Below are 19,771 nucleotides of genomic sequence, written 5' to 3' on the forward strand. Positions count from 1 at the left end.
AAATACCCTTATAGCTGTTAATAATATATAGAGTTAATTATTATTAATTTTTATTGCTAAAATGATTCAAATTAAAATTAATATATATATATATATTAAAAATATATTTTCATGAATGACTATTAATTTGTGGGCTAAAAATAATTTTTTAAAAGAGTTTAAAGTGTTGAATGTTTGTATTTGAAAAATATAATTATATATTAAAAGATTATTCGTTTTTTCATGATTATATTAAGATTTCGTATCATTAAGATATATTTATTTTTTTATTCAAAGCGAGGCTAATCAACCCATTTATTTAGAAAAGGAGAATTAGGGTTAAAGATAAACTTGAAATAACTTATAATTATAAGGGATAGAATGATAATTTAAATAGTCAACTTAAAATTTAAAAAAAATATTTACCTAGTGCTTATATGTTATTTTGATCATATACCCTCTTAGTCATATTGATTATGTAAGAAAAAGTAGAAGTGAAGTGATTGCTACATATGACGTGAAAGCCACGGAGGTAAGTCGTTGACCGTAAATTTCGACGCAAATAAATTTTGGATATGGCACACTGTCCGATGACATAATCCCATCACGCTTTGTTTTTTTTGTTTCGATATAAACAAGAAACACTTGGTTTGAGTGCAAGAAAAAGAAAAAAGATGGAGAAATCATCAGGGCAAAAGCTTATACTGATTACTCAGGAACCCGACGGTATTGCATGGATCACTATAAACCGACCCAAGTCCCTAAATTCTCTTACTAAGTCTATGATCATCGACCTTGCTCGAATTTTCAAGTCCCTAGACGCGGATGATTCGGTTCGGGTCATTATACTCACCGGATCGGGTCGATCGTTTTGCTCGGGCGTTGACCTGACAGCAGCGGAGGACGTGTTTAAGGGTGATGTGAAGGATATTGAAACTGATCCGGTAGCCCAAATGGAGAGGTGTAGGAAGCCTATTATTGGGGCTATTGATGGATTTGCTGTTACTGCTGGTTTTGAGATTTCTCTTGCTTGTGATTTGTTGGTTGCTTCTAAAGATGCTAAATTTTTGGATACTCATGCTAGGTTTGTGTTCTTTCTTCCGAATTTATCTTTTGATTTCCTATATCTGCACTATAACAATCTTTTTAAGCTTTATTTGGATAATGATACTGTTGAAGCTGGATGTTTTGTTTTTTTAAGATTTGAGCTCTATTACCTAGTCGTGGTATATTGGAGAAATTGAGACGGCTTTTGGCTTGATTCTTAGTAAATTTTTCAAAGTGAGTAGGCTCAATGAATTTCTCTCTACTGAACATCTCAATTCTCATGGGCCAATTAAACTAGTCTAGCTCTCCTATCCGAGAAAAAAAAAGATAATAAAAAAAAATTACTACTAGTTGAGCTCAGTTTGGAATGGACTCTTTGTGCTTTTCATTAATAGCTTTATTTGTTAAGAGGACAGATTACGACAGATAGGAGTTGGCCTTCCTGCAAAATTTCACTTGTTGTGTTGTATCTCGGGTCCGTGATCCAGAGTAACGGTGAGATTGATGAGGATGTCTCGCACCGTATTGGGGCGGGATGGATGAAGTGGAAACTCGCATCGGGGGTGCTGTGTGATAAGAAGGTGCCGTCCAAGCTTAAAGGCAAATTCTATAGGGTGGTAGTCCGACCGGCCTTGCTGTATGGAGCGGAGTGTTGGCCAGTTAAGAACTCCCACATCCAAAAAATGAAGGTGGCAGAAACGCGGATGTTGCGCTGGATGTGTGGACTGACCCGAGGGGATAGAGTTCGGAATGAGACTATCCGGGAGAAGGTTGGTGTGACTTCAGTGGAGTGTAAGATGCGGGAAGCACGATTGAGATGGTTCGGACACGTGAAGAGGAGGGGCATGGATGCCCCGGTCCGTAGGTGTGAGAGGCTAGCGTTGGATGGTTTTAGACGGGGTAGGGGTAGACCGAAGAAGTACTGGGGTGAGGTGATTAGGCGGGACATGGAACAGTTACAGCTCACCGAGGACATGACCCTAGATAGGAAGGTCTGGAAGATGCGAATTACGGCAGAGGATTAGGGCCAGTCCAGGTCGCTAGTGTAGGGAATTAATTGGTGGGGGTGTATTCCTGGTATGATTCCGTATTCAGTGTTCCGTGTTCCATGTTCCATGTTTATTACGAATCTGTGTGCTTTCCTCTGCTTTATATTCCTGCATTCCTGCTTTACTCTGTTTTATATTCCTTATGGGTGCCGTATCTATGTTATGTCATTTGCTTCTGTGCTGTACTATGTGTTTGTGTGATATCTCGTGACTTGAGCCGGGGGTCTTTCGGAAACAGCCTTTCTACTTCATCAGAGGTAGAGGTATGGACTGCGTACATCTTACCCCCCCAGACCCCACTAAGTGGGAATACACTGGGTTTGTTGTTGTTGTTGTTGTGTTGTATCTTAAGTAGTACTCTATCTGTATTGAAAATTAGCACCAAGACAGCTAATTAGCCTTACTGTGTCTCCATATCGAACTTGATTTTTAAGGTATTGATAGGGTTTTGACTTCAGAGTTGATTTCTAATATTCCTGTGGAATGGTATTAATCTTAAGCTTATTGGTTGCAAGATCTAATATGATTTGGCCAGTCATTAGGCATACCATTAAAGCAGCTATCAAATATAGACTAATTCCTTAGTTGTAGAACTACAAAGTTGTAAATCCTACTGAATCTAGAGAGAGTTCCCTTCATATCCTCCGGGACCTCTAAGATATCAAGTTAACTAGGGTTATGAACTCCTTAAAAACCTAATTTACCTAGAATTATAATCCATTATGTTAGGACAGGGAAGGGGATTCGGAGCACTTTCCTGTCTTGATGGGGTTACATCAAGGATTGACGCTTAGTCCGTTTTTTTTTGCTTTGGTGATGGAAGTTTTGACGCGGCACGTTCAGGATGAGGTGCCTTATTGTTTGCTTTTTACGGATGATGTAGTCCTGATTGATGTGACCCGTAGTCGAGTTAATGCTAAGTTGGAGGTTTGGAGGCAAACCCTTGAGTCTAAAGGGTTTAGGTTGAGTAGGTCCAAGACGGAATATTTTGAGTGTAAGTTCAGCGAGGTGTCTCATGAGTCCAATGTTGTTGTTATGCTTGACACTCATTCTATCAATAAGAGAGATGGTTTCAAGTATTTGGGGTCGATGATTCAGGAGAATGGAGAGATTGACGAAGGTGTCACTCATCGGATCGGGGTAGGGTGGATGATATGGAGGCTCGCCTCCGATATCTTGTGTGATAAATGATAACACTCAAATTACACTCTTAAATGGGTGTAAGCGATCGTTGTCAATATAAAACCCAACTAGGTTGGGGTCGAATCCCACAGGGAATAAGGTGCGAACCCAAGTCGTTTGTGATTTAATTCACTGATAGTTTAATGTTTCCTGAAATGGGGGGTTTAAGTTTCACGAATAATTGTTTTTCACTTTAATTTCGATGTTTGTAATCAAGAGTTTATGAAATAACTAAAATTATGTTCACTAGGGCTTACGGTACATGATACTAAAGGTGATTTAAGATTCGCATGGTGGGTAGGATAACAAGCTATCTTTATCGATGTTATGCTCAAATGTCTCTCTGCCTACTTAAGCTTTTAATTTCCTAATCCTCTCGGACTTAGGGAATTTCTATTCACTGCCCAGATTTTACCTCAGGTTAACCAACCTTGTTACAGCGCTGATTATTAAACGAAGTATTTCCGAGTCCCTGTTGATAATTCACTTCCTTCTATATTTGATTTCTTTCTCAAGCAAATCAAAGTAGGTGTGTCTACTGTTTGCAACCAACAAACTTTAATTAAAGCGTTAGAATTATTAAGAAATCCTATCACCTATTGAATCTTGAATACCTAGCACCTTATCAAGACCTAACCCTAGATCCCATAATTCAGGTTAATGGAGTTTAGCCTCTCATGACGCAAAGAACGATACACATAATTGAATTCATGATTTGAAAGATAAACTTATAGTGATAAATAAAAACCAGTGAATCGTTGATTAGATCACAAAGGACAAATCCCCCAATACTGATAATAATCTCTCCAAATAGTTGTGTTGTTAAGTCTAGAGGTAGAGAGAAAATATCAAAGTATGTTCCCCAAACTCAAAGTGTCGAATATAATGAATAATTATTTAGAAAACCCTAAAACAAAGTTTTAAATAGTTTAACCTAATTATGGAAACAAAATCAAGGTTACAGCTTTTCCTCGGAATAAATGATGACATCCGTGATAGCTTATCAGGAGTCTGACGACTTATCACGGATGTCGTCAGCTCCTCTTCACTTTTGGCTCTTGCCGTCTAAGGATGACGACAACGACGACAGCTTATCAGGATTTTGACGGCTTATCATCAATGTCGTCAAGACTTCTTCTCAGTTTCCATGTTCTGCCTAAGTCTGACGGTATCCTTGATGCCTTATCACCATCCTGACGCCTTATCATAAAATGTCGTCACAACTTCTCTTCAACTCCCATTCTTTGGTTAAAGCTGACGTTGGTCTTGATAGCTTATCACACTTTTGACAACCTATCGCCAGATGTCGTCACAGGCTTCAACTCATGCCAAATCTCTGGTTTAGTCTGACGACAACTGTGATAGCCTATCATAGGGCTGCCGACTTATCACAGATGTCGTCAGCCACACTTCTCTTTAGATTTCTCCAGATTTCAACTTCTTTGCTTCTATTCTTGTTGGTTCTCTATCTCATCAGCTTAAACTGTAAAATCAAACATAAACAAATCAAAAACGACAAAAGTTGCTTAAGACTTTGCAATTATTCTCAGTTAAAGGCCTTAAATGTGTTATCAATTGCACACATCAACACCCTCAACTTAAAACAATTGCTTGTCCTCAAGCAAGTCAGCCCCAACTAAGAGAGTACATAGCACATTCAGCAGCCCTTTTTCCATTTAAGCTCAGGACATAGTTACCACCTCCAAGGTCAATCCAATTAAAACCAACTGTGTATACCATTGAAAAACAATAATGTAACGCAAAGGACTCAAGCGATGACATCAATCTTAGCCACAACAACCATTCATATACCAATGCTACACTATCTAAACAAGCAAGTAGCTAGCAACGATACCAGTGTGCCCTCACAACAAAGAAACCCCCCTCCTCTCATGTAAGAAACCAAAAATGTAATTGTGGGGGTCATCAAAAGACTCTTACTCTCAAAACGAAGTTCCAATCAGTGTATGCCAAGTACCATAGGCTTGCCCTTTTTTACATTACCAAGACCTTCAGATAGGCCAGCTAGGATCACTATAGGACTTTTTTAGGCTTGTAATGTAGGCTGGGGCTGGTATGACATTCAAGGACATTTAGAGTGACTATGCCTCCTTGACACTACACTACACTATTAGGGTTCACTTATTAACCTCTTTCTTTTTTTCTCTTCTCTTGATCACACATATTCGAGTTGGGTGCTTTTTTTTTTTTTTTTTTGAATAATCACCTAACTTTTATTCGTTTTCTTTTATTCTACCCTTCTTCATACTCATTTTACACCATGCACCCCTATGATAGCCATCCTCAACTTAGGCTGTTTGCCTAAGTCAAGGTGTACAGTGTCCAAGGAGGACCAGGGCCAAAACAGGTTCATTATGGTACAAATAGGAAAGTGAAAGGTGTCATAAGAAAGAAATGGTCAATTTAGTCTCAAAACAGGAATCGAGGGGTAGTATGCACACAGGGAAGGCTATTTAGTTTAAAAGTGGGTTAATCAACAAAATGGCCTATGATCCTTTCCTAACCCTCTACCTTTCAACCATGGTAAGACTAACCAGGCAAGTTCTGGCTTTGGCATACAGAGGGAATTATGTAGCTGCTCACACACACATAGCACACAAGTGTATCGCAGGCTATCACTTATCTAGTTCATGCAAGCTCAGCAATGATCTTCAAGCAGCTAGAACTAATGCCACAACAAGATTCACAATAGTCACAAGTAAATGTAATTCACATAGTTTTGCAAACAAAACGTTGGAGAGGTGTTCGAAAATCAATCAAAAACATGTCAACTGCTTTCTGTACTTGTATTTCTCCTTGTCACCACAAAATATGTTGCAACAACACTCTACCCTACACCCTCAACTTAAAATCAAAGCAAAACTAAACTAAGGGTTAGAGTATACCTGGAATGGATCAATCTCGGGGGTCATGGGTTGTCTCCCATGCAGCGCCTGATTTAACGTCGCGGCATGACTCTGGTATCTCGATTACTTCAGACGTCATCGAGACAAATAATGGTGATACTTTTCATCGATTTGTTCGGGCCAATGTAAAACTTGACACGTTGCCCATTTACCTTGAAGGTACTACCATCTTCGTTTTCAAGTTCCACTACTCCAGATGAGTGGACTTGACTAACTTAAAAGATGAGTGGACTTGACTTACTTTAAAAGGGCGTGACCACTTAGATTTTAGCTTGCCTGGGAACAATTTGAGTCTGGAATTCTCGTTTCTCTATTCTCCAATCATGGTACTTTTTCATCTTTTCTTTATATAGATTTGCTTGTTCATATGCCCTAAGACGGAATTCATTCATCTCATTCAATTGCCCCAGTCTCAGCTCTGCTGCTTCCTTCCAATTCAGATTCAACCTTTTGAGTGCCCATAAGGCCTTGTGCTCCAGCTCTATTAGTAGGTGGCAAGCTTTCCCATAGACCAGCTGAAATGGTGACATGCCAATGGGTGTCTTGAAAGCAGTTCGATATGCCCACAAGGCATCATCGAGCTTTTGAGACCAATCTTTTCGGCTAGCGTTCACCGTTTTGGCTAGGATGGCTTTAATCTCACGATTTGACACCTCCACTTGCCCACTGGTTTGTGGGTGGTATGGAGTAGCCACTCTATGCTGTTTCACCCCATATTTTGCCAAATCTGCTCGAAACACTTTGTTGCAAAAATGGGATCCTCCATCGCTTATGATAGTACGTGGTACTCCAAAGCGAGAGAAGATGTTCTTCTTGAGAAAAGCAACAACCCTCTTCCCTTCATTATCAGACAAGGCCACAGCTTCGACCCATTTCGATACGTAGTCAATAGCAACTAAAATATACTTCATCCCGTACGAGCTTACAAAAGGACCCATGAAATCGATGCCCCATCGATGCCCCAGACATTAAACAATTCCACTTCAAGCATCTTCGTCAAGGGCATCTCATGTCTTTTAGAGATTAAACCCTGGCTCTGGCATTGGTCACATTTCAGCACAAACTCGTGGGCATCCCTGAACAATGTCGGCCAGTAATAGCCGCTCTGCAACACCTTCCTAGCCGTTCGGTCACCTGCATGGTGACCCCAACCGGGGAAGCATGACATGCTTCCAATATGCGCAATACATCTACTTTTGGCACACATCTCCTTATAATATTGTCTGCACATCGCCGAAAAAGATACGGCTCATCTCAGAAGTAATGTGTCACATCATGCAAGAACTTCCTTTGATGGAAAGCAAGATTATATGGGATGACGTCACTCAACAACATAATTTGCATAATCTGCATACCAAGGCAATTTTTTCACAGCGGCAGCCAAGATCTCCTCATCAGGAAATGCATTATTTATCTTCGTTTCATCACTAATTTCCTGTTCACCTTCCATTCTAGACAGATGGTCTGCAACCTGGTTTTCACAACCTTTCCTATCTTTGACCTCAAAGTCAAATTCTTGCAGCAGCAATACCCAGCTAATCAACCTTGGTTTTGCATCCTTCTTAGCCATCAAATACCTCAAGGCAGCATGGTCGGTGTGGACCACCACTTTGGTCCTAAGCAGATAAGCTCTGAACTTCTCGAAAGCATACACTACAGCTAGAAGCTCCTGTTCGGTGACGGTGTAATTCTTTTGCGCTCCGTGCAGTGCTTTGCTGGCGTAATATATCGGATGAAACAGTTTGTCCCTCTTTTGTCCCAATACAGCCCCAAGGGCAACACCACTTGCATCACACATGATCTCAAATGGTTTTGCCAAGTCAGGTGCAATAACAATAGGGGCCTTAATCAGCTTCTTTTTAAGGCATTCAAATGCCTTCAAGCACTCGTCATCGAAGGGAAATTTCACTTCTTTCTCCAAAAGTTTGCAAAGTGGATTTGCAACCTTTGAGAAGTTTTTTATAAATCTCCGATAAAAGCCAGCATGCCCAAGAAAACTACGCACTCCCTTCACTGAAATGGGAGGTGGTAGTTTCTCAATAACTTCCACTTTTGCTCGATCCACTTCTATCCCTTTTTCGGAAATTTTGTGGCCGAGAACGATGCCATCCTTTACCATAAAATGGTATTTTTCCCCGTTAAGCACCAAATTAAATTCTACACATCTTTGCAAAGCTAGATTCAGATTTGCCAAACACGTCTCGAATGAATCACCCACCACAGAGAAATCATCCATGAATACCTCTATGGTGTCCTCCACCATATCTGAGAAGATAGACATCATACATCGTTGAAAAGTGGCGGGTGCATTGCATAGCCCAAATGGCATCCTCTTAAATGCAAAGGTGCCATATGGGCATGTGAATGTCATCTTCTCCTGATCTTCAGATCTTCAGAAGCAATGCAGATTTGGTTGTATCTAGAATAACCATCCAGGAAGCAATACCACTCCCTTCTAGCTAATAGATCAAGCATTTGGTCCATCAAGGGCATCGAGAAGTGGTCTTTCAGAGTCCAAGAATTCATCTTACGGTAGTCCATGCAAACTCTCCACCCAGTTACAAGCCTGAGTGGAATCAACTCATTCCTTTCGTTAGCAACCACTGTCATGCCCTCTTTTTTGGGCACACATTGAACTGGGCTCACCCACTTGTTGTCAGAAATAGGGTAAACCACTCCTGCATCCAACCACTTAATAATCTCCTTCTTAACCACCTCTTGCATTGGTGGGTTAAGACGGCGCTGGTGTTCTATGATTGGAATACAATCTTCCTCAAGTTGAATTTTATGCGTGCAGATGCCTAGGGGAATGCCAATAATATCTGTGATGGTCCACCCTATAGCTCTCTTGTGCCTCTGAAGTACTGAAATAAGTGCATTCACTTGTTGATCACCCAAATCAGCTGTAATAATAATAGGTAGTGTGTTCCCGCTGCCCAGAAACACGTACCGTAGGTGTCCAGGCAGTTTCTTCAATTCCAACACCGGAGGCTCCTCAATAGATGGCTTGGCTGATGGTGTTGGTCGATTAGCTAGATCAAGGTCCAGCTTTTTAGGAGCATAAGGATATGAACCCATTCCTATCAAGGCACAAACTATCTCTTTATACTCCCCGATGACTTCACTATCATAATTCATCATAACTGCGGCCAAAGGTTCGATAACAAGTTGCTCATCTATGGACACATCCTGTTCGTCCTCATAATACACATCAACTACTGAGAACACATTCATTTCTTCATGCTGCTTCATTGATTTGCCCATATCAAATCGTACCATTTCATCCTTCATCCTGAATAAGAGCTCATTTGCTCTCAAATCAATCAACACACTTCCGGTTGCGAGAAAAGGTCGACCCAAGATTATGGGCACCTCGAAGTCTACCTCGCAATCCAGAATGACGAAGTCTGCAGGAAATATAAAGTTGGACACCTTCACCAACACATCTTACACATCTTACAGAATGCCAACAGGTCGCTTTACTGACCTATTCGCCATCACGAGTCTCATGTTGGTGGGTGTGGGATTTCCTAGACCTAGCTTTCTATAAACAGTCAGTGGCATCAAATTAACGCTTGCTCCCAGATCACATAATGCTTTGGCGAATTCCGTAGTCTCGATTGTATAGGGAATAGTGAATGCGCCCGGGTTCGGCTTCTTTTGCACCAAGGTCCTTCTAGAGATAGCGCTACAATGGTGGAGATTTTCCTCCAATTCGCAGCTCCCAGCTCTTTTCTTAGTCACAAGGTCCTTCATGAATTTCGCATATCCTGATATTTGCTCAAGTGCTTCAACCAAAGGCACATTTATTGTCAACTGCTTGAGCATTGCCATGAATTTGCTGAATTTTGCATCATCAGCCTTCTTCTTCAATCGTTGAGGAAAGGGAGGTGGTGGGCGTGGGATAGTTTTCAACACCACTTCCTCTTCATTCTCCTTTTCCTTCTCCGAAGCATCAACAGAACTATTCAACTTCTCAGGCTCCACTGGGTTATTTTCTTCGGATTCACTGACAACTACCTTACTATCTACAGATTTGCCCACAGAAGGGCCAGGAAAGATCTTACCACTCCTAGTGGTAATTGCCATGCATGAGCCATCATTCCGCGGGTTCTGCACCGTATCGCTTGGTAACATTCCGCTCTTTCTCTGGTTGACTGCAGCAGAAAGTTGGCTCATCTGCTGCTCTAATTGTTTGATTGCAGTGGAGTGTGAGTGCACCAACTGACTGATGGATGTCAGATCGGTTTTCATGGTGGTCACACCAGAGTTTGTGGCCTCAACTCCCTTCAACAGCTTCTCCATCATATCCTCCATGGACATCTTTCCAGAGCTAGTTGCAGCAGCTTCCCGATTTCCAGGAGGAACATATAAACCACTCCTATCATTACTGTTTCTCCAGTTTCAGTTTCCTTGCTCCCTGTCTTTGTAACCAGGCTTATCATAAACGTTCCGACCTTGATTCCCTTGGCTACTGCCTCAGAAACCCCCCTGATTACTCACATAGTTTGCCTCCTCATCTGCATTAGTAGCCACAATGTACTGAAATTCCACAGCTTTGACCTTTTCAGTCTTGCTTGGCAGTAAGTGCTTGGCCAGCAAGTCCATCTGTGTCTTTAGGTGGGCCATGTCTTGGTCTCGCTCCTCATCTCTTCTGCGCTGCTCCGCAGTCATACCAACAGAAACAGTCGGGCTAGCTACCACAGAATCCCTGGTATGCCAAGCCCGACTCTGTTTGGTCATCTTATTCAACATATCTGAGGCATCTTGAAAAGACAGATCAACAAACGAACCACCATCAGCATTATCTACAATCGGCTTTGTTACAAAGTTGAGAGCCCTGTACAAAGTCTCCATCAAGTGTAGGTCCGTCATATTGTGGTTTGGACACTGTGTCAGCTTCTTCTTGAACCTCTCCCATGTCTCATGCAAAGCTTCGGTAAGGAGTTGTCTAAAGTTGCTGATCTCGTCTCTCAACTGTACCTTCCTGGAGGGTGGAAAAAGTCGTTCTAGGACGCTTCTTTCAACTCCCTCCAGTGGGTGATGGAATCAGGCGTAAGCTCATTTAACCACATTGTTGCCTCTCCAGATAGAGACAATGGAAACAATCTTAACCGGATCACATTCTGGCTCACTCCCGGATTATCAAAAGATTTGTAGATGGTGATAAAGTTTACCAAGTGCATGTTCGGATCATCACCAGGCAGGCCACCGAACAATCCCTTCAGATTCAGGAGCTGAATCATGGTACTTGTTATGCTGAATTTTGCACTAGGTGCCAACGGTGGAGGAATGATCGCACCCGTTGCACCTGCTCCGTCCATTCTTCATCATCGTCATCTACCTCATATTGGACAGGCTGTTGACCATACCTTCCTCTGACTGGACGGTTTCTATTGAAATTTTGCTGCACTGGTACAGCAATTTGCTCTGCTCGCCTTGAGTTTTGAGGATTCAGCAATTGCTCATCACCCAAGTCTTCATCACCAAGGTTCGGATGACGTACTTGTTGACCCTCGTTCTGTACGTTCACCTATGCCCTGGCCAAGGCTGCCAGTCTATCAGCCTTTTGCTGTTCTGCCATTCTCCCGATCAGCTGCGGTTCCGGATTAATTGGTAATAATGGTTCTCCGGAACTTCTTGTTTTTGGCATAAACATCAAGGATCCTGCAATTAAACAAAAACAACAAACAAACGTAAATCTAGGAAACTTAACTAACAGTTAATTAGTGCACACAAGCTTTCAGTTTACAACTGTATTCCCCGGCAACGGCGCCATTTTTGATAACGCTCAAATTACACTCTTGAATGGGTGCATGCGATCGTTGTCAATTTAAAACCCAACTAGGTTGGGGTCGAATCCCACAGGGAATAAGGTCTGAACTCAAGTCATTTGCGATTTAATTCACTGATAGTTTAATGTTTCCTGAAATGGGGGGTTTAAGTTTCACGAATAATTGTTTTTCACTTTAATTTCGATGTTTGTAATCAAGAGTTTATGAAATAACCAGAATTATGTTCACTAGGGCTTACGGTACATGATGCTAAAGGTGATTCAAGATTCGCATGGTGGGTAGGATAACAAGCTACCTTTATCGATGTTATGCTCAAATGTCTCTCGACCTACTTAAGCGTTTAATGTCCTAATCCTTTCGGACTTGGGGAATTTCTATTCACTGCCCAGATTTTACCTCAGGTTAACCAACCTTGTTACAACGCTGATTATTAAACGAAGTATTTTCGAGTCCCTATTGATAATTCACTTCTTATATTTGATTTCTTTCTCAAGCAAATCAGACAGTAGGTGTGTCTACTGTTTGGAACCAACAGACGTTAATTAAAGCGTTAGAATTATTAAGAAATCCTATCACCTATTGAATCTTGAATACCTAGCACCTTATCAAGACCTAACCCTAGATCCCATAATTCAGGTTAATGGAGTTTAGCCTCTCATGACGGAAAGAACGAAACACATAATTGAATTCATGATTTGAAAGATAAACTTACAGTGATGAATAAAAACCAGTGAATCGTAAATTAGATCACAAAGGACAAATCCCCCAATACTAATAATAATCTCTCCAAATAGTTGTGTTGTTAAGTCTAGAAGTAGAGAGAGAAAATATCAAAGTATGTTCCCCAAACTCAAAGTGTCGAATAATAATGAATAATTATTTAGAAAACCCTAAAACAAAGCTTTAAATAGTTTAACCTAATTATGGAAACAAAATCAAGGTTACAGCTTCTCCTCGGAATAGACGACGACATCCGTGATAGCTTATCAGGAGTCTGATGACTTATCACGGATGTCGTCAGCTCCTCTTCACTTTTGGCTCTTGTTGTCTAAGGCTGACGACGACGACGACGGCTTATCAGGATTTTGACGGCTTATCACCAATGTTGTCAAGAATTCTTCTCAGTTTCAATGTTCTGCCTAAGTCGTCTATTGACGCCTTATCACCATCCTGATGCCTTATCACAAAATGTCGTCACAACTTCTCTTCAACTCCCATTCTCTGGTTAAAGCTGACGTTGGCCTTGATAGCTTATCACACTTTTGACGACCTATCACCAGATGTTGTCACAGGCTTCGACTCACGACAACTGTGATAGCCTATCATAGCCTATCATAGGGCTGACGACTTATCACGGATGTCGTCAGCCACACTTCTCTTCAGATTTCTCCAGATTTCAACTTCTTTGCTTCCATTCTTGTTGGTTCTCTATCTCATCAGCTTAAACTGTAAACAAACATAAACAAATCAAAAACGACAAAAGTTGTTTAAGACTTCGCAATTATTCTCAGTTAAAGGCCTTAAATGTGTTAGCAATTGCTCACACATCAATAAAAAGGTACCTCCCAAACTTAAAAGCAAGTTCTACAGAGTGGTGGTTAGACCGACTTTGTTGTATGGGGCGGAATGTTGACCTATTAAGAAGACCCATATCCAGAAGATGAAGGTGGCGGAGATGAGAATGCTTCGGTAGATGTGTGGGTATACTAGAAAAGATAGGATTAGAAATGAGGTTATTCGAGATAAGATGAGAGTGGCTTCGGTGGAAGCTAAGATGAGGAAAGCGAGGTTGAGATGGTTCGGTCATGTGATACAGAGGAGCACGGATGCCCCAGTGCGGAGGTGTGAAAGGTTGGTTAGTGATGGTTTCAAGCGAGGTAGAGGTATATCGAAGAAATATTAGAGGGAGGTGATTAGACATGACATGGAGCTGTTTCATCTTACCGAGGACATGACCCTAAATAAGAAGTTGTGGAGGAGGTGAATTAGAGTAGAAGGTTAGTCTGAGTTAGGATGTTGTATGCTTTGGTGTATACTTGAAGTATCTTGCTTTGGGTATTATTGGATATGTTAATTTCTATTGTATCTTGTTTTATTACTATTCCTTATTTTATCTTTGATGGCATTATTTTGAGCCGGGGGTCTATCAGAAGCAACCTCTCTATCTCACATTTGAGGTAGTGGTACGGACTGCGTACACTTACCCTCCCCAGACCCCAATTGGTGGGAATATACTGGGTATGTTGTTGTTGTTGTTGTTGTGTGGTATTCATGCCAAACTTGATTCCCTTAGCTAATTCAACAGAACTTGAACGCAAAACAGAAATACAAGTTCTGTGGTGTTAATGTCTGCATTTCTGTTGCAGGTTTGGGATATTTCCTTCTTGGGGTCTCTCTCAGAAACTTTCTCGCGTTATTGGACCCAACCGAGCTCGTGAAGTGTCTTTAACTGCAATGCCTATCAATGCAGAACAAGCTGAGAGATGGGGTTTGGTAAATTATGTTGTAGACAGAAGTGAACTTTCGAACAAAGCTAGGCAAATTGCAGAAGCCATCATCAAGAACAACCACGACATGGTTTTGAGGTACAAGGCAGTTATCAATGATGGGTTCAAACAAGAGTTGACCCGAGCCCTTGCTCTTGAGAAGGTACCGACATATGTTCTTGTTATGTTTAACCAGCTGATCGTGCATCTTGTTCAACTATTTGCTTATGATCTCTTTCTAGTATCTATAATCTATGACCATATTAAAAGAGAACCTTGCATGCATTGTTTGTGTTGTATAGATGCAAATAGCAATTAGAAAAGAAGGGTAATACTCTACAAGAAATATCACTCTCTTCCTAGTACCAATAGCCCTAGCTACCCTCCAATCCTCGAAAAAAAAGATCTTGTGAAAGGTCAATTAAGAACCCGAAGAATCAAAGATAGCAGAGATTGAGAAAGGGGCAAACAATCCAGGTGTCATGCACCTTTTAAAAGTTGATCCTAAATCTTTATATCATGCATGAAACAAAGAAGAGATTGAGAACTTGGTATCTTGGTATCTGTTGCTAGTGGGAGGTGCTAGGTATCCCGTGGATTTACTCGAGGTGCACCAAAGCTGGTCTGGATACTAAAGTTATTAAAAAAAAAGGAGGAGATCAAGATGGGGAAAGAGAGAAACTAATTGAGGTGCTTGCACCTTTCAAAAGCTAATTCTAAATCATGCATTACGAATCTGATAGTAGTCTAACATCAAGATTCATAGATAATACTACTTTCTTTTCAGTTTATTTAACAATTTTTCTTTTATATAATCCACTTGGTATATTATTGTTGTTGTTGTATATTTGAAAAAATATTAAACTTTAAATTTCTTATGTACCCTCGGGCATGATTTTATAGCTTGTCATGGGATGTTTAAGATCCCAAGCTCCAAAATCTTCTCTTTTTAAAAAAAAGAAAAAAAAAAATGTACCCAGGCAAACTAGCTCCATAAAATTAATAGGAGGGAGTATACGTCCGTGCCATTGGTCATTCCCTATGGTGCTCATATTCTCAACTGCACTAACTTGCCAAATGTCGAATATCCGGGTTTGTCTCCAACTTAAGTAATCCACTTTAATAGCTCTCTTTTAGATGCATTGTGGTGCTTAATAAGTCGATTGTTGTTCATTGTTACCTATCCAGCTACTGCCTGTTGTGTCAAATATTTAGAAACTAATGAATTAACTAGTACAAATCCTGCAAGTAGTGAACATGGGTTATTTACAATGTATGTGGTCTATTTCACTCGTGTTTGCAATTTTGTCATTTCCAGGAGAGGGCTTTCGAGTATTACGATGGAATGACCAAGGATCACTTTAAGAAAATGCAAAAGTTCATTGCGGGACGGAGTTCAAGCAAAACTTCATCAAAATTATAGATATCACAGAAATAAATTAGTTCCCTGGCACGTTTTGTTGAAAAAAAAAATCAAATAATCATAAAATTCGCGCCAATCTGTCTCATTTTACAAGGCAATGGTGTTTAATAGAAACACAAAGGTATAGATGTTATTGTAATTTCAGTTGAGTGATGATGTTGTTAGCAAGCGACAATTATGGTCAACCTGCATGTTTATATGACATTATGAAGGACTTATGTTGCATGCGATAATATTACACGTTCTGTGTAAACATTGTGCGCCGAAGATGGTGGCTACAGAGTACAGGTTAGTATAATATCAGTTGGACGTGATGATAAATACATGAGTTGTCGTGACTTCAACTGATCATTATTCTCGATGTATTATGTGTTGGGCTCTGGGTACGGCTATACTTGGTTTGATTTGATTCAATTTTTTCAATTATAAAATCAAATCAATTATGGTCTTTTCAATCTCGGAATTTTTTGATTTTACGGTTTGGTTTGTTTTTTCCAAATTAATTATTTTTAGTAAAAGTCTTTGCCACACAAAACATGTAAATGATGCTTTCAAATTTTCTTCTGTACTAGAAAGATATATGGCACTTTCAAAGAAAATATAAATAAATAAATAAATGAAATCACGTTATTAAGCTGAAATATAGTGTTACCAACAATAAAGATAATGAAAATCATAACACAAGTACTATAAATAAAAGATGAAAATAAACATGGTTTGATTTGAGCTTATTTGAGTTTCTAGATGTTTGTGGACTATAATTCTAAGAAGACTTATTGTACCATAAATAATTATAAGTTGAATTTTAAAATAATATGTTAAAAACGTATATTGTGAAAAAGTTTTAAGTTATACGAATCATTATAATAAACATTTTGTCACGCCCTAACTTAGAGACACAATTCTCACCTGATGCCAATTTAGACCTGAGTTAATCCTTGTTGGACGATTATGCTATTAGCAAAACACCAACCACCGAAATCAAGAAAACAAACAAATATATATCAACTTAAAAATAAACCCGCGACCAACAAGGTCCTTTTCAACATAACATTGAACAAACTTAACTAATCCCAGTAATTCAAAAAGAACGAAAACTAAATTAGTGTCGGCCAGCGAGGCCACCATGATGCATATAATCAAGTAACGTTATGCGGGCCATCAAGGCCATCATGATATCTAAAAACTATAAATTAAACACATATATACATAGACAATCAAGGTCAACGAGGCGTTGTGCTAAAAAGACAAAGCAACAAGGCCAACACGGTTGACTATTCACATCTGTATAACCCAAAATCTGTAAGTCTCCAAGAGTAATAAAGCTTGGCCAGGCCAGGACCTCGACCTACCTAAAATCTATCTACAACAAAAGCTAATAAACCTTAGGAACTCTAAAATCTCTTCCCCCATCCCCCACCCCCCACCCCCCCCCCCCCCCCCCAAAAAAAGCTAGCCAACCTCCTGGAGCATGATCGTGCTACTGAAAAGTCCCATCTGGTCATCTGTCGGGGCCTAGAGGCATAAATCTGGTGCTTCCTTGCTTGGGGTATCGGTAAAAAATAAAGTACCAAGTATTGTAAGATAAACTAAAAAGTTAAACTGAATTTGAAATATAAAAGTTGAAGGTAATAAGGCAGGAGCATAAGCATAACTCTAACACACCTTCCTCCATGTGATAAAATATACAATCAACTAACCAAATAATAACCTATCCTGGTGGCAGGTACAAACAACAATCAAGAAACCTACTTGAGCCCGCCCAAACTTGGTACATTACTTTGCAATCTAGCTACCCATATTGGCTCTCAACCGGGTCGCTTATATTAATTAAACCATAGTGAAACACCCCCCAGATTTTAGGCCCTAAAAATGTCTGAGTTTTTGAACTCACTGCTTGAAACACCCTGGTTTTTGGACCTTAGAAAATTTTCTAAAATTTTGGTCTCTGGACCCAATACGACTCATGGGTACGAGGCGTATGTTGGGGTATGAATGGTCTGATCCAGTTGTATGCTGACCTGGTTGGTGGAATGGATTTTGGTCACTGGAATGGGTACGACTTGTACGGTACGAGTTGTATGGTCGGATATGGATCATTTGATTTCTTCACTTAACTCTAGACTTGGTAACCTAGGTTGGATATGAGTATGAGTGGCTCACCAAGAGCCGTAAGCCAGGGTACGAGTCATACCCAGGGACTCGTATGGTGGACAGTTTTCAAACCTTCTATGATTTTATCTTGCCAGAGATATGGGTGAAGGGTACGGATCATATGTTGTCAATACGACTTGGGTAGAATGAGTCGTACACTGGGCATTGTTGGGTCTAAGGGTTGAGGCTTAGGATACGAATGGTGGGTACCACTCATATCGAAGGGTACGACTCGTGAGGGTCAGTCGTACCCTTGTGACGGGATTTTGTGCAACTTAAGTGGGGGTAATCTGGACATTTTTTTCACTTACCCTAATAAGGTCCCACGACTTCTAACTCTCTTGGGAGGCTATTTACCCTATTATTCTATTCATTAACACTTTGAAACACTTCCTAAACACTCTATAATTCTCTCAAAAACTTTTGGGCAAGAAAGTTAGGGTTTCAACTAGAGGACTAATTTGGGGATCTTGTTGGTGGTTTCTCTCCGTCTACTTTGTCAATTAAGGCATGTTCTCTTCCCTCATTATTAGTTCCAATTAAAGACATGGTTTTATACAATGTTTTTATGATTTGAATATTGTATGATTTTAGGTTTTTAAATATGATTTAGGGGTTTTGGTTATAAGTGCTTGGTTATGATTTTTTCATATTTTAGTTGTGCTTTTATATGCATTAATGGTGGTTTTGGATAATTGATTGCATAAGAATGGTTCTTGGTAATGAACTTTGGTTTTGGAAATATTATACCCCCAATGTGTTTGATAAAATGTCTTTAACAATGTTTCCACTATAATATTAGTTTTTCAATGGAACTTTTACATGGTTTAAACTTGGTAATAGAACCCTAAATGATATACATGGTTTAAATAGTTTTAAATAGATTGGAAAGGCCTTGGTGGCCATGATTTTGGTTAATTGGAAATCATGAAGGGTACATGGAATCCCTTAAACCTATATATGGTTGGTTGTGGACAAACTTGCAAGTATAGTCGGCATGACGATACCACTACTAATGTCCTTGGTTAATAAATGGTTAATGGATTGGTTGGTTGCTTGGTAATGGTTTGTTGGGCAATAATGGCGGGGTGTGTTGTAAAGCCATGGAAGGTGGAGGTCCCAAGAGGATCAAAACTTGAAACTCATTTTATCAATGTGAGGTTTAGTCCAAGTGACTGTGTGCATGATGTCATCAATGTGAGGTTTGGTCCAAGTGACCGTGTGTATGATGTCACCCTATAAATTAGGGAATGCACTAGTCATCCCAGGTTTTTTCCCTAGTCGTGCGGCTTCTCACACTGGGGTCCTTTCAGTAGGGGAAGCTGAACCTATATATCCCGTGGGTGATTTAGGACGGCAAAGCTATATAGCCCAGGTAATGGTTTTAATAGCATGTTAAACCCGGTTCATTTCCCGGCATGGATATATATATGTATAGTTTGTGTGCTTATGGATGGTTTTACTTGATTTTATAAATGACATTATTTTATCCTTATCCTGAGTTCATGCTAGCGATAATTTGCTAATCTGTCTTTGAGCGACTGTATGCTCACGCTATGTAGGAACCGGCTGTTTTACTTCTCCAGCATAGTGATTGACTCGAGGACAGCTGTTGGGTTGAAGTGGTGAGTTTCCATCTTTCTGGAAGTCTCTATTTCATATTATGGATATTTTTAGACATTCTAATTTATTTATGGATGCTGGTTTTGTCTATGGTTGGGGGCATATC

At 40.1% G+C, this 19,771-nt stretch overlaps 1 protein-coding gene across 1 annotated transcript; it reads left to right on the forward strand.

Annotated features, from left to right (window-relative positions):
• Positions 1-605: 605 nt before the first annotated feature.
• On the forward strand, positions 606-16,141 carry LOC107879181 (probable enoyl-CoA hydratase 1, peroxisomal; the record flags this gene model as incomplete). The annotated part of the gene is given in 3 exon segments (XM_016726279.2): positions 606-1,063; positions 14,346-14,628; positions 15,784-16,141. Coding segments are annotated over 3 exon segments (798 nt in total). The 3' UTR covers positions 15,889-16,141.
• Between the last annotated feature and the right edge of the window lie 3,630 nt (positions 16,142-19,771).

The sequence above is a fragment of the Capsicum annuum genome, chromosome 1 (assembly GCF_002878395.1).
Source record: "Capsicum annuum cultivar UCD-10X-F1 chromosome 1, UCD10Xv1.1, whole genome shotgun sequence".
NCBI classification, from domain to species: Eukaryota; Viridiplantae; Streptophyta; class Magnoliopsida; order Solanales; family Solanaceae; genus Capsicum; species Capsicum annuum.